Source organism: Oikopleura dioica, chromosome 1 (genome assembly GCF_907165135.1).
Source record: "Oikopleura dioica chromosome 1, OKI2018_I68_1.0, whole genome shotgun sequence".
In the NCBI taxonomy this organism is placed as follows: Eukaryota; Metazoa; Chordata; class Appendicularia; order Copelata; family Oikopleuridae; genus Oikopleura; species Oikopleura dioica.
Genome location: NC_137291.1, coordinates 7,089,774 through 7,113,106, shown reverse-complemented (window position 1 = coordinate 7,113,106; position 23,333 = coordinate 7,089,774). Strand labels below are relative to the sequence as shown.

Sequence of the window (23,333 nt, the reverse complement as noted above, 5' to 3'; positions counted from 1 at the left end):
AGTATCAATATTGGTTTTATTTGTATAGCAGTTGTTGAGTAGGTTTTCAATAATTTAATAAAAATATTACACAAACTTAGGTTTTTTCAATGAGTTGAGTAAGGTTAGGTTTGAATAACTTTAGCATGAACAGTATCGCCTAAAACAGGGACTGGCTCTGTCGGGTCGGTGATTTCGACCCAAATTGCTTCTTCGTTTTTGAAGAAAAATCGGTAAATTCCTCGAAGATGGATTCGCCCGCGGAAAGAAGCCAAGGTAGGAGATCGACCTGGGCACTTGACGATGTATTTCTCCTCGTCGTATTCGTAAAGTAGATTTGTGGACAAACTACCGTCAGTTTCTTCGATGAGTCGTTGCTTGAGCCCGTCGATTTCGAGCATTTCGCTTTCCGCCATTTCCGATTCTGACTCGATCCGCGTGGAGGATAAACCGGAATCGGAACTCAAAAGGGTTTGAATCGCCGTCACTGATGTTTCAGATTCTGGACTCGGGTGAAATGAATTTCCAAGAATCGCTGGACCGGACGCCGATTTCGCCAAAGCGGGAATTTCGCGCTTTTGAACGATCTGAAAATTGAGTTCAAAGTGAGTTGAAGAGAGCGTTTGGTTTTACCTTTTTCTCTGAAGAATCGGAGCTTCTAAAGGAGGAGAACGTCATTTTTGTCCTTTGTTTCAAGTTTTTGAGTGTCCGAGACGGAAGCGCCAAAAGCGATGACCTCGTGGTCGGCGTTTTCATGACACGTTCCAAGTGATCGTCAAGGATTGAGTCGTTTTCCCGCATTTCCAAAACCTGAAAATTTTATTTTATAATTTTTATCAACAAAATTTTGTTCATTTTTTTATGAAAAGGTAGTTTTGAAAATTTCTCTAATAATTTTTACTGTCAATTGAGTTCTCTGACTTACCTTTTCGAGCTTTTCGATGACGAGTTTCGCAAAACCTTTTGGATTCTTCGTTGCCAAATCCGCTTCGTTCGGCATTTTAGGCAAGCTGGGCGGAATAAAATCGGAATTCTTCGGGCCCTCGGATCGATTTCTCCCCAAGTGGCTGCGTTTGATATTCTAAACACTCGGATTACCCATCTGGTGGCGCTAAATTACGCTTCCGTCCAATAAACACCTCATCAAAGCAGTTCGAGTAGGTTTACTTTTTAAAAAATCGGACATGATCAAACGCCTCAATCGGCCCGCGCGTAATACAGGAGTTGACTTCAAGGCCGAAAGAGCTCCTTTGAGGGCGGTGTACAAGGCACGCTACTTTTTTTGAGGCTGAAGGTTCAAACGCTTTGAAACTGTAGTTTTTTGAAGGGATCAAAAAAGGATTTCAGGATTGGGATCACGTCCAAAGGACTTTGACTTTAAAGATTGAGCTCCTTACAAATGGCCTCCTACCTTAAAGTTTTAAGACCATTTATCGACTATCTTAGACCGCGAATATTAATTATTATAAGCAATATTTGATCGATTCTTTGACTGAAATTTACCTTTTGTCTGCGCCTGTATCTCTTCTTGTCCTTTTTTGGATCAACAGCCGACCAATCGGTATTGCAACTTTTCGTATCTTCGCTGCAAGTATTACACTCAGTGGTGGTGGATTGGTACTCTGTATTGTTGTGGTTTTCCGCGAGGAAGAGGAGTCGGTTCGTTCGGCCGGTGAAGCGTGTCAAGTACTTGCGCTCGAGTCGAGATTGAACCATGTTTCGAATCGATTCCATTTCCGTTTTGATCATTTCTGCTGTCGCGACGGTTGAGAACTTCTTGCAGAAATCGTAGGCATGGTGCAAATCTTAAAAAACGGGTTTCTTATTGGCTTGTTATTTTCTTGGTGGCGCTGTTTAAATTTCCGACCAATCAGAGCGCGTTTCGGGCCAAATTAAAGGTCTTTAAAATGAGACTTTACCTGGCTGAGAATCTTGAAAAAACCGGTCAATCATGGCTTTAGCACATTTTGCGTTCCACTTGACGAAATTTTCAAGATCGTTGTCATGCAGTGCTCGATACCGAACAAATTCCTTCAAGTATCCATTCGCTGTCAGCCAGATTCGAAAGTCGAGCAGTCCTTCGGGCGAGTATTGCTGGAGATAATCTCGGAATCCGTCCACTTCGTCTCGTGTTGAAATAAAGCTGGTCAGGCTCATTTTTGACTGAGGGTGTTTTTTCAGAATCAGCTCATCTAAAAATGGATAATTAGGTGTTGGAATGACTTGAAAGGTTGAAATTAGCAGCGAAAAACAGGTGTCTGTGATTATTATTATTTTTGGGCATGAATTTTTATTGCTGCTGGTGTCGTTGGAAAAATTCAAAAGAAAAAAATTCTCTCTAGAATCGCTTGTTCATCAAAAAATTGTAAGAAAATAGCGTCAGTTCTTCAATCATGGTATTTTTGGAACTGTTCAAATACTATCGTGAGAATCGGGGTTCGGAATGGCCGGCATTCTTTAGATATCTATTCAATCTTCTTGTGCTTTGGTTCGTACCACGCATTTGTAAGTGGATATATGGGGAGCCTTTGAGTGAAGGTAATTTGCGAATAAGAACCCGTTTTTTGAAAAAATAATTAAGAGATACTTCTTGGAAACTTGGATTTTCTTCTTATCGCTAACGTTTGGTACTTTGAAATCGTCGCCGCAAATCGAAAGAAGCAAGAAGAAATCAAAGATCACAAAAGAACAGAAGATACTACGGAAGGTCTTACAGAAGAGCTCTTGAATAATCCAGATTGACATCGATTTTTTTGTTCAAATATTATGCATTCACATGATCTGTCTTTTCTACACACCAATACATAAATGAAAACTTCAACTTTTACCTAGACACCTTTGTTTTTTAGAAATTTTGTACTTTGATCCGAAAGTGAGGGTTGGTACTTGTCCCGGTTTATGTCCTTAGACTTGGGCCGCCTGGGCGCGCTTGAATTTGAACTCGAGTGGAACTGCAAATTCCCTCAAAGAAGCGGATTTATTTTTACTTGGAGTGGAGTTTGGTGTTTTCCCATCCGGTGAGAACAAACGCGCGGCCAGCTTGCGCCAATTAGTGATTCGGACCGGATTCGGTTTGATCCGCGTTTTTGATCCCCCGCCGCTTTTGAAACCTCTTTTTATCCTGTTTGACTTAAGAAAATTAATTTTACGGGGCGAAGAACAAACATATGCTTCTATTTCGACGGAAATATCAGCCAGGGTTAGGGTTTGTGAGAAAAATCTCTGCTCTAGAATTCGGCTTTTAAAATGAGAGGATTCGTCGAAGCCAATCAGAAAGCGCAAAAATTAGAAAATTATTTTCGAGCGTTCTGATAGGTTAATAACCTTCTAGGTGGCGCTTTTTCGGAAGAACCAATCAGAAGGCCGATTTTCATCTTTTTCCACTTTGAAATATTTCCAGATGTCTATTTTTTGACAACTTTTTTATCCTTCAATGATGTCAAACAAAGTTTATGATAAAATTTACATGGGCTTTGAAGATTTCAGAAACTGAAAACAACATGAATGGGAGTCCCAACAATGTTTCTGATATAAATTCGACGATCAAAGAATTGACGTCCTTGATCTTTTTTGTTTCCATAAAGGAATATCTTTCCTTGCTCTTACCAGCTCCGTACCGGCAATTTTTCTCTGGAAAATGAGTTTTTATCAGAAATAACGCTTCGGTTGTATCTTTTCTCAACCTGTCGGCGTCCTTGCGAGACTCGTCGGAAAGATCAAAGCAGAGTCACAAGGCGCATGTTAGGATCAAAGCTCGAAAGCTCTTTGATCAGCGCTAAACGGGACCCTAAAAGACCTAAAACGCCGACTCAGATCCTTGCCATCATCTTTCCCTTCTGCCTCCGATAACTTATAAAGCAAAACCATGCAAATCCCCATATGTCCCCATAGAACAAGAAGACACTTTCTGGCACTTCTCAAAGGAAAAAATCGATTGTAGATATCAAAAGAATGGAAAATGAACGAAAATAACAACTTCAAAGGGGTTTTTTAATGCTTCCAACTGCCGCTCTTTAAAAATTAATATCTTCAAGAATAGGTTTACATCATGAGAAGAAGTCCTCAGCAAAGCCGCTTGCGGCTTTTTTAAACAATCAAAGGGATATATTGAAGAAAATTATTAAAAAGCTTCCATGTTTCCGATTTTTTCTAGCTGTGAAATTGAAAAACTTACCATTTAAAACTTCTGTCTTGAGAAAATCTCCAATCTTCTTATTTCTGTCTCACAGTAATTCTTTCGCTCACGTCGAGGATTTTCCGTCGGCTTCGTGAAATCTCTTTTCCCTGGTCTATCTTCCTCTTTTTTTTCTATTTTTCTTTTATCCTCTCTCGGGGGCTTTATTCTTGATCTTCCGCCTAATCCAGCTTCTTTTTTTTATTTTTTCAAAAATGTTCAATTTGATTTTCTTCTTGGGAGTTTTTGTACTGTCCACCTTTTTTATGGTCTCTGTAGGGGGTTAAATGGTTGGCGAGTGTGACAGACTGATTTCAGTGAGAATGGGCTTTTGGTGGTCCGAGCGCCCCCGAGGCCGCCGGAGGGGACCTTCGTCCTCTTTTTTTCTCTCCTCGGCGATGATCAGTGCCACTTATCGTCACTTCTAAGGAGGGACCGGACCGGCCCGCCTCTGATCTACCGGTCCACGCTGCATAAGACACTTTCACAACTTCAGAAGGATAGCGCCGCCAAAAGATGCACCTGTCAGGAGGAAAACGGAGGCCGCTTGGTTATTTACTTCGTAAAACAAAAAAAAATGGGGTTGGGAAGAACTCGGTCATAAAAATTTGATGATAAGGGATCTTTATCATATTTATCTGGCCCAATTCAAAACTTTTGAAAACTAGTTTTCAACGAGCAAAAATAATGCAGGGCGAATATTTGGTACAAAAATGACTTCGCTTTTGGTCAACTCATTTAGCCAAAAACTCATTTTCGGCGACATTGACCAAGAAATTGACCAAAAAGCAATTTCACTCTGAAACAATTAAACTCAAGAATTACGAAACTCCGTTTTCCAAGCAATTAACAACTGCTCATCTCAACTTCAAAGGAGCTAAAAATATTTACGCCACTCTGATTATCGCTTTACACAGTAAAATAAAATACTTCAAAGAAGTTTAAAACGCTTCTTTTATCTTGTGATCTCTGTTTTGCGGAAAATAAAGTCACAAAGGAAATCTTGGAAAATGCCTGGTGCCAGGTCATGGAACGTAATAATGAGAAACCAAACGTATGCTTTAGTAATGGTAATATGCTGATGCTAATTTGGCTTTGGGTTGTGCAGAGGGTTCGCCTGCGTCTTTTGAAGTGAGAGAGTCACCTTAGCGAGATAAAAGTAAGTACTGCCGACTTCAAAGCGCGCCCAACTTTGAAGTCGGAATTATATCGGCCAGGCGCGTTTTTTGAATAACACCGACCACGATCAAAGAGCACACTCTTTATCACAGAACGCGGGCCTGAACACCACCTCCGCCTCCAAACCCCACTCACAAGCCGCACCATCAAATAATAGAACACACACAAAAGAAATTCCGAGGACAATCTTAATACCAGCTCATAAATAAAATACCTAAAAAAAATTTAGCCAATCAAAATGTCTAAAGTAGATTTCGGAGATATCAAATTTGCGAGCTTTAATCATAATAAATTTTTCACGGAAGTACACATGAGTTGTAATCTTATTTTATTTCGACAACATCATATCATGCTAAATTTATAGAAAGAAAATATTCAAAACAGAATTATGGTCTTCAAAAATCTGAAAGAAAGAAAGCAACTTTTCTGGACAGTTGCCGTCGGAGCATTTAAAAGCGCTGTGCGCCCTACTAGATCATAAGAAAGTGACAGTATCAGCCGGAAGAGGATTGAGAAATCCGCTTGATCCGCGGCGGGATCTGCTTGGTGAGATAAGAACTTTGAATTTTCCCTCAATGAGGGCTCATTTGTCCGACCTAGCACCTCTTGAAACAAAAATACCGACTTTAGAAGCGACTTCAATAATAAAAAATAGACTCGAACACTCTTTTTGATACTAAAAGAGGCTTCAAAGAGTATCAATGATGATGCTGTTTTTAATTTGATGCCAGCTCTGCATTTGTTAGATCTAAGTTTTAATACTTGTTTTACGGCTTTTATCAAAAGACCTTTATATTGATCACTAGTCTTTGATTTCTTAGGGCTCTTTGAAGACATGCTTTTAGATGAAAAACAATTAAACTCAGAGAAGAATCGATTCAGCCTATACTCAGTCTCTTGCCTCTGGAAAATCAAGAAGCCAGAAAAGCTTGTTGATGTGAAAATCGATTGGAAAAGTTGCGAATCCGAAAGTTCAGGTGGCTTGGAATTTCGTGAACTCAGCTGGAGCACCGCTCGTGCTCAAGATTTGTAGCGACTAATTCAGGAGGATAAAACTTGATTCCAGCTGAGAAGGAAAATTGTGAACTCGACGGGGAAGCGATGGCGAGATTATCTCACACTCGACTTTTCAATTGCTCAATTCTTGACCTCGACTAGTTCAACTCATGAAAATCTTATTGATACGAAAATAAGTTGATATTATTGCCTTCAAAATACTTCCTAGCCGCTAGTTCAACCTCTAACGGAAGTCACTGGCTGAAAGAAAGTTGTCAGTTGGGCTGCCTGTGACGTGTCCTTGTTGCTGGTTCCAGGCTCACGTGAGCTTGATGGAATTGATTAGGTTTGTGTGTTCATTTCCGCTTGTCAATTTTCATGGGAGCTGAGCGGCACCTGGCAGGACTCCCTCGCTCGTCATGCACATAATTCACGCGCCACGCATCATCCAGCTCAATACAACTCTTGTTTACATGACATCTATGTTATTTTTAATAAAATTTGAATAGAAGTTCGAGCAGAATTTTTTATTCTTCAGTCCTTTTTTCTATATCTTCGCTCAGATCAACGGAGTTTCCAGAAAAGTAAGATTTCAAAACAGTTTCAACCCAGTTTACCTTAGAAAAATCTTAAATGAGCTCTTTTAAGCTTACTATTATCCTACTTCCAGCTGTAAACCAATTGTTTTGAACATAACAATTCGCGATTCTTCATCTTTTTTAGTGAAAATTTCAACATTGTTGAGCTTCTCCAAATCGTCGAATAGCTTCGGGTTCTTTCGCTCATAGTAAACGTCAAGAGGAACTTCTATGATTGATTCGATCTAGAAAAGAGATCTGTAGGCTTACCGGACTGATTTTTGGCCGATTTTTCTAGCTTAGTTGGGGGGTCTTATGATACAGCTTTAGAAAGCCCAGAAGCTGAGCTTTCATTTGGGCACAATATCAAAGGGTCAAGGTCATGCCCCCAAGGCAAATTATGTGACCGGAAGTTCCAAAATAGGCACTTGAACTCTTCAATCGATTTTTTCGATGTGTTTAGGAGCTCAAGAGCCTTGAGGAGCGGTTGGGATAGAAAGCTCAGACTCTAAGCTTTCTGTAAAGCCCATAAAATCTAGCTGCCCTCGTCTCTAGCGCCCTCTTGTGGCCCTAGAAGTTGACTTCATAAGTGCTTAAGTCGAGAATCTTCAGGTTTCGAGTCGAATTTCCGACTTCTTAACTTACTTGTTATATTTATAAAACAACTATAAACAATATATGAGTCTTTAGTAATTGAACCGCGGTAGAACCGGAAGGTTTTTTTTAAATTTCCTTTCGGGTTCCTGTCGAAAAATACCCATATTCTCACCTTCTTTGACCACTAGAGGCCGCTAGACCGAAGGGCAGCTAGATTTTATGGGCTCTACAGAAAGCTCACAGTCTGAGCTTCCTATTCCAGCCGTTCCTAAAGGCTCAGGAGTTCCTAAACGTATCGAAAAAATTGATTGAAGACTTCTAGTGCCTATATTGAGACTTCCGGTCCCATAAATTGCCTTGGGGGCATGACTCAGACCCCTTTATTCTGTGCCCAAATGAAAGCTCAGGACATGGGCTTTCTAAATATATGTGACATGACCCCCAAATTAAGCTAGAAAAATGTGCCGAAATTAAGTCCGGTAAGCCTAGAGATCTGTAATAAGCATACAGTAGTGAGTACATTCATAATTCGTAAATTTTGATGAAAACCTTTCTTTCGGCATCTGTCTCCGGGGCTTCATTGACTATAGGGGACTCTTCATCATTTTTGAAGAGAACATTTTTCTCCACCTTTGTCTTGGGGGATTCATGGACTACAGGGGAATCTTCGTCATTTTTTGGGAAGTCTTCATCATTATTTTCAATTTCTAATTTTTGAAATTGTTCTGTTAGAAATTTCTCAGTCTTGACGTCCATCGGCGTTTTCAAAGTCTACATCTTTGCTTTAAAAATAAGAGGGAAGATTGAAGTTTACCTTTTTTGTAGAATTAATAACTTCTGAAATTGCAGTTCTAGCTTTGAGAATATCAATCTGATTATCACCAACAATTTTGACAGTTGTTGTGTCATTCTCATCAGGCTTGCCATGTTCCTTGGACAAGACTTCTATATGACAGCGTGTCTCGGACTGGATTCGTTTAAGTGTCTTGATAAAAAATTCTTATTTGGCAAAAAGGATATATTAACTTTTCCATCTGTTCCAATTATTAAGCCAATCAACGCGGTTGGCAACACTATCTTCGAAATGACGAAAGGCTTTTTCGTTCGTATTATTGACTCAATGTGTTTCTCCGCGGATACGACATTTTGAGGAAAACCTTCTATAGTCATTTGGCCCCCGTTTAGCTTTACCACGACGTTGTATTTTTGCTGGAATGCAGTTATTGCGGGAACGGCTATTGTTTTTGAATCTTAATAATCATTCATGAATTCTTTCCATCTAAATAACCTTTTTTTCTTTGTCTTTTTTAGCTTTTTCTCCAAGTGATGCTCTTGTTGATTTTCCCTGCGAGTTTTTGTCACCTAAAATATGAGCAGCAATCATATTTTTTGCAAGTTCGACTTTTGCGGAAGAAGGTCCGGAAAGTTTGAATCTTATTTCATTCCTGATTTTTTCTCCAGAAGACATTTTGCATTTCGTTTCCTTGCAAATTTTCTACAATTTTTTATTAAAGCTCAGAAAGAAATTTTCTCGATAAAATGATAAAATTTACATTTCGCTTTTTCTTGCCCAATTTATCCCTCTTATTTTCGGGAATAAGAACGTAAATTTCATTCGGAAGCTGCAACGTGATGTCTTCATCAAATCGGTCCTTTTTTTGAGAAGACATTCAGTAAAGTTTCGTCGATTTGTTCTCTCTGCGCGCTAAACTTTGCAATCTTGACTCACGATTTTGCACAGCAATCGTCAGAGAGTGTTTACACTGACACATCCCATGGCCTCTTAATTGTGGTGTTCAGAAAAGATTTCCTCTTATACTGATTCAACGAAATCTTTGGGTTAATATTTACACTGGAATATCCTCATCCTCTTGACTCACGAGTCTTAGCACGTTTTATGAGATGAGTCAGCATTTGCTGGAGCATAAAATAAATTGTTTTCCCAAGTTCACAAAGGTTTACGTGCAGAAAATTGCGCTAGAACACTGCTTCTACTATTTATGATAACGGGCCGAGCACGTGGCTTATCACTCGGCGGGTGACTCGTCTAACACCATCGCCAATTAACAACGGAACCGTTTCCAGAAAATCTGAATTTCAACCACTCACGATGCCTGTGTTCCAGTGGATAAGCTACAGTTTTGAACACTCTTTATTGAGCCTTACAATTTTAAGAAGTATCAATGGAGATCAATAGTTAGATCGGTTTAGGGTTCTTTCAATAAATTTATCTTCAAAAGAAAAAAAGTTCTTTGATAAAAAATAATTAAAAAAAAACACTATGATATCGAGAGAAACATCAATGACGATAATTTTCGAAAGTCTTTCATTTCGTAAATATGTTGTTTATATATGCTTAGGAATGGTTATAAAGAATGAAAAAGAGTAAGTACTTTCTGATGAAACCAGTCTTTATAATCAAAATAAGGCTTACTGTTTATTGGACATGTTTATATTTGATAAAGCGGATCAAAAAAGCAGCGTTTTGAGCTCTGAATTAAGGGCGTTAGTTCATTTTTTCCCGCAAATTTTCCTTTATATCTGTTTTTTGAACCCGAATAAGCTATATCTATGAAGCTGGATTGGGTCTTCTTATCGCCTTGCCTATGTTTTTCGAACTTCTCTTGGTTTTCAGGAAATAATTGATACAACTCACTGAATGCTTATTCTTTTGTATTTAAAGTATAAAAATTAATGTACAGTGGAATCGAAGACTACGTCCGGCACCTCGAGCGAAAAGTCCGCCGCCGCAATTCTGATTTCTCCTGGGAATCTGTATCTTTTTCCTGAACCAACCTTCCACGTCAGTCGAAGTCAAACTGTAGTTGTCAGCTTAAAAAATAAACGAGGTTGAATTTTAAATGAAGGACAGTACTTTTTGACGCGGGTCTGGATCGTGCGTCCAGCAGCATATTATTCGCAGCAGGCAGAAAAATGAACCAAATAACAAAATCAAGCACTAGAATATAAGCCTTATATAATATGATACTATATTAAACTGAGAAGACCAATTATCTTGCGGATGAAAATATCGAAGTATAAAATTAATTAGAATAAGTGAAGTTTTTCTCGACGCTTCATAAGAGAAAAAAATATGATGATTTGGAATCGCATCACTATTTTTCGATGAATATACAGTTAATTTTTATAATTATCAATCATGTAATCCTAAATTGATATTGGCTTTTCAATAATCGAGAGAACAACTGAACTCATTTAGCCTTACAACTTGATCTACTGTATTAATTTTTCAATTTTTCATCGCAAATAATAAATGAATAAACGAGCAACAACTTATTCAAAATTGATTAAAGACTAAGAGCAACTCTCGCTTTCTTTATCATAATTTCTTACCCAAAGCAGCAGAAAAATTTCATTTGGCTCTGAGTGATTTATATCTTCTTCTTCCAGCATTCTAAAATCACTCTGTTAGTAAGATTTTCAGACGAAATAAGGTACTCGAATTTTATCCTCTCCATTTTTATATCTTCTCTGCGAAAAATGACTTTTAGACGAGACAGAACTGCCTTTTTGAGGACAGATATTGGACTGATGGCTCAATAAATGCTAAAACAAGATCGAGTTCAACAGGTTTTTTATCAATAGAACGGCGATCGAAGAATGTAGGTCAATTTTAGTAATTTTAAATGAAAGATGCTGCTGTCCAAAAGTTTAACCTCAACTTGAGGATAGACAACAAGGTACGAAAAAAACAGAAGGTTTAATAAGTCCTCGTCCAGACCTGTGCTAAAGAAGGATTATTCTTAGTAAGAAATAGTCTATTTCAAATAGACATATCCCTGGCCTTTATCAAAGTTTAGATGGGGAGGACTCGCGCATTTTGTCTACATATTTTGTCTTGACGATCATAAAAGGCTCTTAGGCTCGAGAATTATTGCTCAAGAAGAGTTACCTTGTTAATTCTCGCATGACTTTTTCCGTTGATTCCATCTTTTTTCTCTGTCTATTTCTTTCGATTCTCCGTCTTTTCTCTGCGATCTCTGGTCTCAGAGAGAGAAAAAAAATAACAAAAAGGCTCTTATTTGTCTGTCGTTAATTTTTCTTGCTAAATGTCTTGTTCGCGACAGATTGAAAATATGTTCGCGCTTGAGGCCACAAGTTACTTGGCCGCGGGCTGGACGATTAAAATTAAATGGCCAGCCTTCCTTCTTCTCGCGGTATCCCACTTTCAACTTCCAACAACTACAGAATAGGCGATATGTCCGAGCACTTAATCATGTCACATAATTTATGTCCTCTCAAAATCGTCCAGAATAGATTAAACTCGACATCAAATGAGCGAGAAATAATTCTCAATCTGACAATCTGTACTTTAATCTTTTACGAGCATGAACTCTGATTGTCTGTTGAAAACTGTGGAATAAATTCTGACCAAAAGTTCGATCAAAGTTTAGACTAATCAGATCCCCGCATTTGGCCCGTAAGCCAATAAGATTTCAAAAAAAAAATTCGACAAAATTCGAGTTACTCGTGGCATTTTTGTTCCCATTTTATTTGCATAGACTTTAACCACCTGCTTGAGGAACAGACAAGATAATCTGCTTAAATCTACCCTTGAAACGCCGCCAATTTATCAGCCACATCTAAATTCATTTAGAATTCATGTCGCACTGACAAATACGCGAAAATGACAAATTTGGCTCTTCACAAGCTCCTTTTTCCAAGCAGCACTGTTTCTAAAAAATATATTCGTACAAAAATTCCAAGTAACCAAGCACCAGTCTAGCCGCCACAAAGAACCGTTTACGGCGCTAGAAATGAAAATAAATGAATCGGAGATTGTGTTGAATATTTATATTTATTCGGAAAGAGCAAGAAAAAACATCAAGTTCTTAACAATTCATCAGATTCTTCTTGAGATCTGATTCTTATTTGGCATTCTAGCGTTCGCGACAAGGACAAAAGATGCGGGTGAGCTTGTTCTTCAAAACTTCGGAATGCAGCCAGAAATGGCGACTTCTTTTGGCCAGCCAAAGTACTTATCGCTGGAACCAGCGGCGGGGTTGATTCTTTCATTCGCAATTTTGCCCATTCCAGGTTTTGCACCAACGAAGGCCCAGCTGTCTCGAAACGCCAAGGAGGTGATGTTTTTGCTGCCCATGTTTTGGATTTGTCTTCGAAGATCTTGGCTCATTCTAGCGCTGCCATCGTCGAAGACGGCCATTACTACTACTTCGGCTTTTTTGAGGTTAGGGTTAGGGTTAGAGTTTTCCCTAAATTGTTGATTAACCATCGATATCTTTCCTAAATTGTCGATTTCTAATCGAAAATTTTTGAAATAGGACCTGAAGTTTATTAAAAACAGTAATTGAGGCTTGATCCTAACCAACTCCTTTGACTGGCCTCAATAAGCTGGCAAGCTTAGAGCTCGCGTCGGGGTCGCTGTAAAAATCGAAGGTATTGACCCTCGAGCTGCCCGTTTCTTTGTCAAAGATTAATACGTTCAGTCCACGATGCACGTTTCCAAGCTGAAAAAGCTCTTAAGTTCTTTATCAAGAATTCCATCGAAAAACGCGGCAAAAAAGAAGGTATTTTCATAACCTACTTTTGAAAGAATCAATTATTGAAAAAAATCTACGCGTCTTATAATTGGCAATTAAAATTAAGAAGCTCTGATTGAGCTAACTCTTACTAATACTACGGTACTTATTGAAAAACGTGTCATTCTTGCTCAAACCTTTGTCGCTGCAATGAGCCGGCCGTTGAGACACATCCGGGGACTTGTTTCGGTTACAACAATGAACAAAATGCAGTGAAATCAAAGAAAGCCAACTATTTTGCGTTCCTATTTGCCAAATACTCGAAAACAAGCTTCACGTTGCTATATTAAATTGTCCTTGCTCCCCCTAATTAGTGATTTCCCAGTAGGCGCCATTGTTTTAAACATAATTCAAAGATGTTCTATCAATAAGAAGATAATTTTTAATCCGTAACCAATGATGGAGCCACGTCCGGATTCAATGTAGTAGGGAAAGCCAGATCTGCAGTCTATTTCGGGGCAGGAGAACAACGGAACGATGTTTTCGTCGACGCCATCCAGACCTTAAATTTTGATTAGCGAAAATTTTTCTTCAGCTGAAGTATTTTTTGAAGAGGGGCACTTTTTGGTCTTCGGCGAACTCGAGTTCAAGCTGCGTTTGTTTGAGTTCAGTGAACTCATTTTAAAAGTTTGGAGGGTGAATTTCATGATTTGAACTTCCGTGACTGTATCTCAAAGTTCAAGATAGCGAGGCAGGTTACAGTGTGCTAGAAAAATCGCCGAGATGATGGTTTCTTTAGAACATACGAGTTCGCTTATTATGCAGGTCTTATACAAGCTTACGCTGTTCATGAACTCTCGACTATGAGTTTACTTTGTTTGAGGTCAAATACTGTGTCAGGTTTATTTGAAGAAAAACAGGTCCATAAGTAGCCGTCTAGCCGATGAACCCTCCTGACTGTCAAACAGTCGCTATCGCCACAGCTAAAGCATATAAACTGCCTCTTACCGATGTGAAAAAGAAAAATTGAATAAAAATGAAATTTTCAAAATTTTTCATTCAGACCATCGCTTTAACTAGCGTTGCTTCGGAAACGGTAAGTAACGAAAAATTTTATGAAAAAAAAACTACTCGCTATTTTCAGATCCGTGAAGCAATAATCGGCCGCTGGGAGCTGATCGATTCCGACAATGTCGCTGAATACATTGACAACGAAAAAGGCGGGATGATGTATACAATTTTCGCGAAAAAGATGAAACCGGATGTTGAATACATCAAACTTGCTGAAAACTCATATCTCGCGAAAATTTATTTGTCAATTTCGCCATTTCCGATCAAGATTCCGCTGCGTTTAGATGAAGAATACAAGCACAAGAACCCAACGGACGAGTCAGTTAAGTCTGTTCCCGAGGTTACCCAGAACGAGATGGAAATCATTCTTCAAACAAAAGGTAAGAAGCGCATGAAATTCCCCTCTGAATAAACGCTTCAGGTGGTTCCGAAGGGCCCGTCGAGCAGAGTCTTAAAATTATGGACGGGAAGCTAATTCATCGAATGAAGATGTTAGACAAGAATATTACGGCTACTAGAATTTACAAGCGGAAAAATGCCAAAAGATAATAATTTCTGTATACGAGAAAATTTAGACAAATTAATCAAAATAGAAATAAGTTCCTCAGACATGGCTTTTTGAAAGTTTCTTATACTTTGCGGCTAGAAACATGACTTTGTAAGATATTTGTCGGTATTTATTTTTAAGAGTGTCAGAAGGCCAGCTTGAAATCACAATGGTGACCCTCACAGAAAATTCTCTATTTGCCGAAGAAAAAGAGTACCTGGATCCAGCATTTCCATTTTCCTCTCCATTTTGATCGCTTCTTGGAACAAGTCCTTTCTCAGTAAAAGCTCTTCTCGAAAAAAGCTCCGGATCATCAGGACGTTCTCAAAAGTACACCTGCAAACATAGCCAAAAACTACGAGAATTGCACCCCTGACGAGAAAAGTCTTTAGAAAACTCATTTCAAATTAGTTTTGAAATCACTCAACGCGAAAATTGTAAAAATAATACGGAAGATACGCGCCGCGGCGAGGGATTTTTACGACCAAAACATGTGACGTAAAAAGTTTTTCTTTTCATAATGGATCTTTTTGGAGCCAAATTTATTCAGCTGGAAAAACATGAATGAGATAATCAAGTGCCGCCTTTGATCAGTTTTTTGGTCGTGGATCGGATTTTTCTGAGAAGAAATGAAAAGCTGAGGTTAATTTTTTAAGAACTCAAGAATGCTGAGTTCCGATTTGCAACCAAGCTATCGAGCTATTATGTAATCAAACAAAAGTGTTTCCTTGCCTCACGTGGAAGCTCTTCCGCTTCTTCCCAGATTCGGATGATTTACTATCCGGCTCATGTACAATCGCACGGATCTGACAAGTTCTAACTTGAGTAACGTTACTTGACAAGAACAAATTTCAAATATTCGGTATGCGTTTGACATTTGCGAATGTTTGTAGGAAACGAGCTCAAAAAAGCTTTTAAAGAGAGAAAATGAAAAAATTACTATTTTTTCTCATCATTGGTGCCTGGGCGCAAATAAACCCCGATTGCTCGTTTATAATTTTCTTTACTTACGTCTGTTAATATTTTTTGAAGGGATGAAGATAAAGAACTTGCAGAGAAATGCGATAAAAATTGTCAGGATGAGTTCAAAAGCTGCCATGAAGCTTGTGATTCTACAAATTGTGAGCACTCATGTCTTCGGGAGTTTGTAGGTTTGTTCGATTGATTTTTATATCAGAAAGCTTATTTTTTCCAGACTGTACTGACTCGTGCCCTTGTTTTATCAAATGCCCTGATGGATGTGAAAATTGTCCGAATGACATTTGCAAAAGCTGTATGGAATTAGAGACAAACAGAATAAGTTACGAACAATGTATTTCGGAAGCAAGTTCCATTTTCGACTCATGCGTTAAAAATTGCAGTATTGAAAAATCATGCCACGATGATTGTTCTTGGAAATATTCTGTTTCGACCGATAAATGTCCCTGTATGGAGAGATGTGCAGAGGGATGTCCTTGCACCGATGGGTACGCTTGCGAGAAAGAAATCACTATAATGTGTCAAGGTGACCCAAGCTTCAGTTATGCTATAACTCCTTCTGGCACTTTAGCGGTACATCGTTTTTTCTTCGACATTTTCATGAATGATTCTAGGGCGACAGATACTTTCAATCAGAAATATCAAAATATGAGCCTCATCTTTTTATTTTCTTCAATTCAGGACACTCACTTCTAAATGGTCAAATGTTTTTCTTTGGCGGAGGATGGGACGCTCGCGCGGTAAGTAACTCATATTTTTGCTTTACATAAAATTATAATCACAGATTGGAAAATTGAATGAATGCTCCATCGAAAGAATAAGTTCGCGTCTTGTCAATGATTTCTACGCGGAAGGGGATTCCCTTGTTGAGATGCCATTTTCAAACGAAATTATTCTTTGTTCAGACGGCTATAGAGTTATGAATTGTGAAGTTTTTAACGGTGAAAGTACAAGTCAAATATCAAGTACAATTTTTTATCATAACGGAGCCTGCATGGCGGCTTATGACGATAAAGCAACTATTATCGCTGGCGTTTCAGGACCACAAACAGAAATACTGTTCGATGGGCAAGTATCAATTATTTAGCTTCAATAAATATCTCTCCGTATTTGAGAAAGAAAAATTTTAGTGATTGGAGCGAGGTTGCCCCTTTTCCGAAAAAAATCGAACAGCATAGCTGTGTTTCAGTTAGAAATGGAATCATCCTTGCTGGTGGTCTCTTAGGCGAAGAAGTGAATGTAGGTTATATTTACAATAGAAACGTTTATTTTGGACGAGAAGGAATTTGGTCAATTGTCGGGATACTTCATTCGGTTAGTAATTAAGGCTTAATTTGCATCCGATTGGTTTTTTAGGATTATAAGTTGGCGTCCATGATATATAATGATGCGAATATAATAATCGCAAACGGATATATGAGGTTTTAAATCAATTTTCTACTTACTTTATATTTGACGAAATTTCAAGCGAGCTTAACGCAGTTGAATCAATGAAATGGGATGGCAACTCAATTTTATCGACTGCAATTATCAATTATCATGCTGGACCATGTCCCAAACCAACCCTATTTGTATCGTTGCCCTCTCAGTGCTCCGATCCATGTGATGATTTCTGCTATACAGTAGATGCTGGAGATATCGGATTTTTATAAACAAAACATCGATAAGTCTTATTTTCTGTGTATTTTCAATTAAATTGAGAGTTCTCACTGTTATTTATGAGCATTTAATTCTTGAATAACTTTATTGTTATCAGAAGAAAATAATAATTTCTGGCATTGAAATAAGTAGAATAAATCCTTTTTATGATTTGCCTAAGAAGGAATAAATATTATCGATAATCAAATTTCTGCTGTGTTATGGCCAATCCGAGGCGTAGTCCAAATCTCGCGTCGATAAGAACTCAGCTGATAAGACAGCGATAGAAGGTCTCCTGCTGAGGTCACTTTCCGGCTGCTTATCAGATCCGGAATTATACTTATCCCGGATTGACCAATTGCTCAAAATCAAAAGAGAGACAAAAGATTATTACGATAAAGCTGTTTTGCTATTATTTAGAAACGTGTTGTTGTTTGCTCGGACTTTTTAGATGTTTCTTCGTTGAAAAATTGATTGAAACACATGTTTTTGTTTTTGTCTGGCAAGACGAAGAAAACAAGAAGATAAGGTGTTATAATTGCGTTCAGCGAAAATGAATAAGTTGGATATTTAATAAGTTGGATAATGTTTGAAGTTGAAAAGAGCGCGAAAAACGCGTTTAGCGAGAGCAAATACAACCCAAGGTGTTTGCGGTGAACCTCATCTAACCGGTAACGTTGCATCGATTTTTCAGAAAATCAAACAGCTGATTTCGAAGATTTCTTTCCACAACCATCATCTTTCAATTGAAAAAAGTAGCTCCTCCTGCGATCATGCAGTTTGAAAATGATTTTTATGAACAAAACAAACAAAATAAACATTGTTTATTTTCGTTTGAAAAACCAGAACTTCCATATAAAAATTGACGATTTTAACTGAGAGAACTGAAAATGGGGTTATCAGGGGTGCAAATTTTTCTGGTCTTTTTTGCGCTGTACTTATTCTTAATTGCTCTGATTCTTTGTAAACGCTGGTTTAACTCATATCGACAGAAGAGTCGGGCGGAAATCGCACCTAGAGATATTGACCAAGGACTGGAAAACAGAGACGGGGAATTAACTGTTTCCGAGCAACATCAAACTGAATCAGAAGAAAACAACATTGATGTCAGAATAGAGGTCGATTTGCCGCCATCTTACGAAGAACTCTTTACAAAATGAACCACAAGAAATTCGATTGACGGAGTAATTTTTCGCTAGGAAAGAATATGACAAAGTCTTCTTTGTTCTGGAAGAAGTAATGAGAATGCAAACAGACTTTCCATCACTGTATTTGAACAACACTTTGACTAATTGTAAAAATCTCTGTGCATCCAAATTATTCAGATAAAAATGGCATCAACTGCTGAAATTTCAATAATAATCGCCGTCACTTTTTTCGCACTTTTTATCATCGGGACTTATTTTTGCATTTTCAAGAAAACACAAGTCGGTTCATCAGAGACAGAAAGCCAAATTGCTGATTCGAGTACAGAAACAGCAGAGAATGGAGAAATATCGATAGAGGTTTCTTCAAATTACGAAGACTATGAAAATCATCATGAAAAAATTGATGTTGATTTGCCGCCAAGTTACGAAGAGCTTTATCCCAGCTAGGACCTGGTATTTATTATTTTTTGCTTTTAACTTTTTATTTCCTTTACATTTGCTTTTTCATCATTTCATCTGTTCATTTTAGTAATATATTATTTATTTTCTCACTTAAGTTTTTGGGAATTCAGAATGAAACGAAAAAAACCGGATTTTTCGATTTTTGAAGTTTTCTAGAGCCCAAAAAAGTACTTTCCCGGAACAGTACCGAGGTACAAGAGTGCTTAAAATTATCAGCGCAACGAGCTCTATCAAATGAGCCCAAAAAGTCGAGTGTACAGAGTATTTATGAAAAACCGAATTTTTCGATTTTTCAGATTTTCTAGAGCCCAAAAAAGTACTTTCCCGGAAGTGTACTGAGCAACTTGAGGGCTCAAAATGATCAGCGCAACGAGCTCTATCAGATAAGCCCAAAAAATAGAGCGTACAGAAAAATTGTTTGAAAAGTGACCCACCCTACCTGGTAGTACTGTTTTTGAAATAAAAGAAACAAAACAAGGGTTGAATCAAAATGCCAAAAGTAAAATGATGTTAACATCAGGCGAAATGATCGTGATGAACTACAGTTCTATTTCAGAAGTAAAAAATTTTCTTGGCATTTGCACATCAATTTTTGTCATGAATAAATCCTTCCGCATAATAGTTATTCTGAAAATGGCAGCTTTAGGAATCTCTCAATATATTATTGTCGGCTTATTTTTCGCGGGTATCATCATTGGAACTTTTTTCTGCATCTTCAGGAAAAGAAAAATCTGCCCAGAAAGAGGGAACACGTCAGAAAACAGGGAAACTCCAAATAGAGAAACCGCAATTCAAGTCAATCCGAATTATGAAGACGATGAAAACCGAAATACAAAAGTCGATATTGACCTGCCACCAAGTTACGACGAGCTTTTTTCGAACTGAAAACTGACAAACCGTCTTTTCTAACACTTAAGCTGTTTCCTGTTATTTGACCTGAAAAGTGAAGAAATGTGTCCCTTACTTCACTTTTTCAAACTGTAAAATATTTTCTTTAGATGATGATTAAGAGTTCATCGCTCTACTCGACAAGCTTTTGCTGAATAAAAATAAATACAAATGACATTTGCACACCCATTCGCCTCATCATTGAAGCCTTCCACACGAAAATTTATTCTGAAAAATGAATTCGGAATTCATAATCGCTATTATACTTTTCGTTGCATTCGGGAGCATAATTTTTTGCTGTGCTTTCATCGCAAAGAAACATCGCAAGGTAAACAACACTTCAGAAAATGCTGAAACTCGAAACAGAGGAACATCATTATCAAGCAATAGAAGCGCAGGCATTGACATACTGCCAAGCTATGACGACCTTTTTTGTGATTATGCCTCTACTGGTAGCTAGAAATTGATTGTTTTTCTTCTATCCTTTCACGAGAAATATGAGATCTCACTGCACTCAATAAACTGATAAAACATTCATTTCATTGTTATTTTAATAATTTTATTGCAAGACAAAAATCAGCTTCAGTCTTCTCCTTGCATAAGCGTATGCCACTGAGCAATCGGCCTCCTCGGCGAAGCAAGCATGTCGCTCCAATGTCTCAATTCTTTTCGCCGTTGAATTTCTATCTACCCTTATTTTTCGTGAATAGGGTTGATCCTGCTCAGCGCGCTCACGATATTTGCTTACCGAGAAGAAATGAATTATTATACAAAGAATGGCAAATTCAACCGGTGCCTGAACCGGAAGCGTGGCATCCAAGAGTCAGCTTACCGATCGCTTCGTTTTTGCCCATTCGGTCGTAGTCGTTTACTGTTATGGTAACTGAGACTTTCTGAGGTCACGTGGTCAAGATTTTCGTATTTTATGAGCGCAAGAACCTGTGCAGAAACCTGACTCAGGGTTCTGAACGACCTCTGATGACCCTGACTCAGGTTTACACACAGGTTGCCGAGCCAAACTAAAAATTGACAATTTTCTTATTCATTTTTAGAAGTTCCTCTAAATCGGAAAAAAAATCAACGATTTTTCGTCTCAAAAACTTTCTAGTAGTACGTTCCCATGAACACTAAAAACGTAACGCATGAAAATTTACGAAGTGCGTCTTCTAACATTATGGTTTTAAAGGCACGTCTTGTGGGCCCGCTCGCATTTCCGCTTCCTCGAATTTCGACCAGCTCGTCGCAAAATTTTTACAAAGAGTGGTGAAATTAGACCACGCTCCTGAATTTGTTCAAAAGGAATCTCGAAGGAGAAGCTTTCGTTGAAGTAAGGGTTCAGCGTGTTTTTCTGAGAAAAAGGCTTTCGAAAAATAAGATGATTAGGGGTATCTAAAGGTCATAATAAATTTCAAATTTGACTGCGACACCCTTATTGAAGGTATCGCTTTTCAGGGTTTATACGGTGATACCCTTACTTCAAAATGAAGTTAAGAGCTTTTTCCTTTTTTTTCTTTTCTGTAAAAAGCAAAATTGTAAAATATGGGTGTCACTTCCCTAAATCGAAGCAAAGATAACTAGAATATCGAGCTCACGATATCCTCCCTCATCCCCTTAACCCCTCAAATCGGAAGAGAATCCATAAGTTCTTATTCCACCCGGTTCCATTTTCAACCAAGGTTATTGCTTTACTCAAGAGTTTTTTTTCATTTGAAGTCAGCTGCGACCCGAGTTCACGTGATAGTCACGGAATACATCGTATTTTTGTATTCAAGAGGAGCCCACGTTGCTCCTCTCTCCCAAATTCAAGCAAAATTCACTTTAACTTTCAATAGTCGAAAATAGAGAGGAGCTTCAATAAATAATCACTTCCGAAAGCCGACCTTGACGGTTGTCTTCTTCTTTTTCAGTCGTTTGTTGTCAGAAGAGTAGACGGTGATCTTGACGTAAGGGTCCGACAAGCCGCCGACGTCCATTTTCTTCAAATTCTCAAATTGAGGGTCCGAAAACCTGAATTCGCGCCCGTTGGCGAAATTAAAATGAGTTCTAACGGCGAAAATTTGTTGTTCTGAGTTTTGAAACTTGCTCAATTTCGTGAAGACCTAATTGGTATGTATGATTAAATTGTATGAAAATTTGATGTGCGATTATGAGGATGTTTACAGGACCCAACAAAAAATGAATATATAATTTTTCACTAGGCATTTTGTTTATAATATAATTTTATTAATCTTCATTGAATACCTAGGATACACAGTCTCACAAAATCTTGCTCCATCTTATAAAATAAGAAAAATATATTTTCTCAGCTCTCAGGTTTCTCCGAGTTCTTTAAATCGAAAAATTTGAGGCCAGCTGTTAGTTGGCAAGCTGTAAAAAACAGCTGCAAGATTTTTATCATATCACATGATTCATATGATGTGCTTATCTAAATTCTATCTACCGAAATCTTCGAAAAACTAAAAAAGGTCATGTTGATTTTACAGACTTGGAAGCACTCAAATAATTTTTTGGCAAAACTATACATTTAATGATTAACAACCCTCACTCTTGGCTTCCAAAATAACAATAGTCAATTTTCCGGCAGTAGGGACGTAGCGGAGGCTGAAGCAGATGTCGCCGGGTTTATCGTTATCTGAATAATGTCACGTGAGAGCAGGCTCTGCTTTCTCTGAAGCCACATAAATCCCTTATTTCATAGCGTGTTACGATTCTTGTTTTAGACCCAGTTGGATGAGATTAAGGCGATTTGACATTTTATCCGTGAAAAAACGCCACGAAATCTAATTATTTTGTACACGCGCAACTGCTGTTTCTATCGAAGAATACGCCCTTAATCTCAAACAAACAGAAAAAATAATGGCGTATTTAAAATTTCGTAATGAAGATCCTAAACGAATTCTTTCAATTAATTCGACTTATCTGGCGAGAAACACGTTCGGAAACGTTTCAATTATCAATTATCAGTTTCAATTTTCAAAACAAACAACAACTTTGTTTGAATGTTTCCCTTTTCGTGTTCCACTCTCATCGCATTTAGAATAAATTTGAATCCATAACGAAAGAACGATGAAAATCATCTTGCTTACAATTTATAATCTGTGTGCTCTAGAATCTAGTTCAAAGCAACATCTGTATAACAGGGTTAGTTAAACAGCCTAAAATAATATTGAAGGCAAGATTTTTAATAAGAATACCCATAAAAGGACAATTTAGGGGCCCTGATAACCATAAAGCCTAAATTCCAAAAGCTCTTGAGGACTTAGCAGACCTCGTAGCCAATCAGAGTCATTTTTTTTCAATCAGCCAGTAAGAATCCCGAAGAAACCTCCTAATACTAACCCTAACCTACCCGACATTTTTCGGGGAGATTTCTGGAACCGACAGAAAATTCGACAAATTTTGCGTGGAAATTTTCGACGAATAAGAAGCCCGGATTCGGCTATCCGCCCAATCAGCAGTCGGGCAGCCGCCCACGCAAAATTTGTCGGTTCCTGACGCCACCCCCATTTTTCCAGCCCTTTTTCCTAACCCTAACCCCAGGGTAACCTTAACTCACCATCATTTCCTCCAGCTTGAAGCTCCTTCCACTCCTCGACC

General features: G+C 38.2%; 6 protein-coding genes across 6 annotated transcripts; 2 read left to right on the top strand and 4 right to left on the bottom strand.

Moving 5' to 3' along the window:
* Positions 1-2: 2 nt before the first annotated feature.
* LOC145695586 (uncharacterized) lies at positions 3-4,454 on the bottom strand. The gene is made up of 6 exons (XM_081772575.1): positions 4,154-4,454; positions 1,899-2,171; positions 1,483-1,784; positions 905-1,060; positions 613-789; positions 3-566 (listed from the first exon to the last, which is right to left on the bottom strand). Exons 2-6 carry the CDS (start codon positions 2,134-2,136, stop codon positions 105-107), a joined length of 1,335 nt encoding a protein of 444 aa, XP_081628701.1. The 5' UTR covers positions 2,137-2,171; positions 4,154-4,454; the 3' UTR covers positions 3-104.
* A 2,358-nt stretch (positions 4,455-6,812) lies between these two features.
* On the bottom strand, positions 6,813-9,173 carry LOC145711869 (uncharacterized). The gene is made up of 7 exons (XM_081789558.1): positions 9,057-9,173; positions 8,866-8,998; positions 8,530-8,753; positions 8,318-8,488; positions 8,053-8,274; positions 6,993-7,151; positions 6,813-6,945 (listed from the first exon to the last, which is right to left on the bottom strand). Exons 1-7 carry the CDS (start codon positions 9,171-9,173, stop codon positions 6,856-6,858), a joined length of 1,116 nt encoding a protein of 371 aa, XP_081645684.1. The 3' UTR covers positions 6,813-6,855.
* Positions 9,174-12,327: 3,154 nt separating this feature from the next.
* On the bottom strand, positions 12,328-15,044 carry LOC145695594 (protein FAM3B-like). The gene is made up of 4 exons (XM_081772583.1): positions 14,840-15,044; positions 13,202-13,566; positions 12,851-12,992; positions 12,328-12,696 (listed from the first exon to the last, which is right to left on the bottom strand). Exons 2-4 carry the CDS (start codon positions 13,235-13,237, stop codon positions 12,449-12,451), a joined length of 426 nt encoding a protein of 141 aa, XP_081628709.1. The 5' UTR covers positions 13,238-13,566; positions 14,840-15,044; the 3' UTR covers positions 12,328-12,448.
* On the top strand, positions 14,041-14,501 carry LOC145711868 (uncharacterized). Its single transcript, XM_081789557.1, has 2 exons — positions 14,041-14,100; positions 14,149-14,501. The coding sequence occupies exons 1-2, from the start codon at positions 14,041-14,043 to the stop codon at positions 14,485-14,487; spliced, it is 399 nt and encodes a 132-aa protein (XP_081645683.1). The 3' UTR covers positions 14,488-14,501.
* Positions 15,045-15,520: 476 nt separating the features above from the next.
* Positions 15,521-17,316, top strand: LOC145695588 (uncharacterized). Its single transcript, XM_081772576.1, has 7 exons — positions 15,521-15,611; positions 15,655-15,773; positions 15,818-16,173; positions 16,215-16,340; positions 16,385-16,914; positions 16,957-17,021; positions 17,069-17,316. Exons 1-5 carry the CDS (start codon positions 15,550-15,552, stop codon positions 16,685-16,687), a joined length of 966 nt encoding a protein of 321 aa, XP_081628702.1. The 5' UTR covers positions 15,521-15,549; the 3' UTR covers positions 16,688-16,914; positions 16,957-17,021; positions 17,069-17,316.
* Positions 17,317-20,521: 3,205 nt separating this feature from the next.
* LOC145711867 (synaptotagmin-2-like) lies at positions 20,522-21,763 on the bottom strand. The gene is made up of 3 exons (XM_081789556.1): positions 21,617-21,763; positions 21,015-21,084; positions 20,522-20,625 (listed from the first exon to the last, which is right to left on the bottom strand). Exons 1-3 carry the CDS (start codon positions 21,707-21,709, stop codon positions 20,522-20,524), a joined length of 267 nt encoding a protein of 88 aa, XP_081645682.1. The 5' UTR covers positions 21,710-21,763.
* Positions 21,764-23,333: the final 1,570 nt, after the last annotated feature.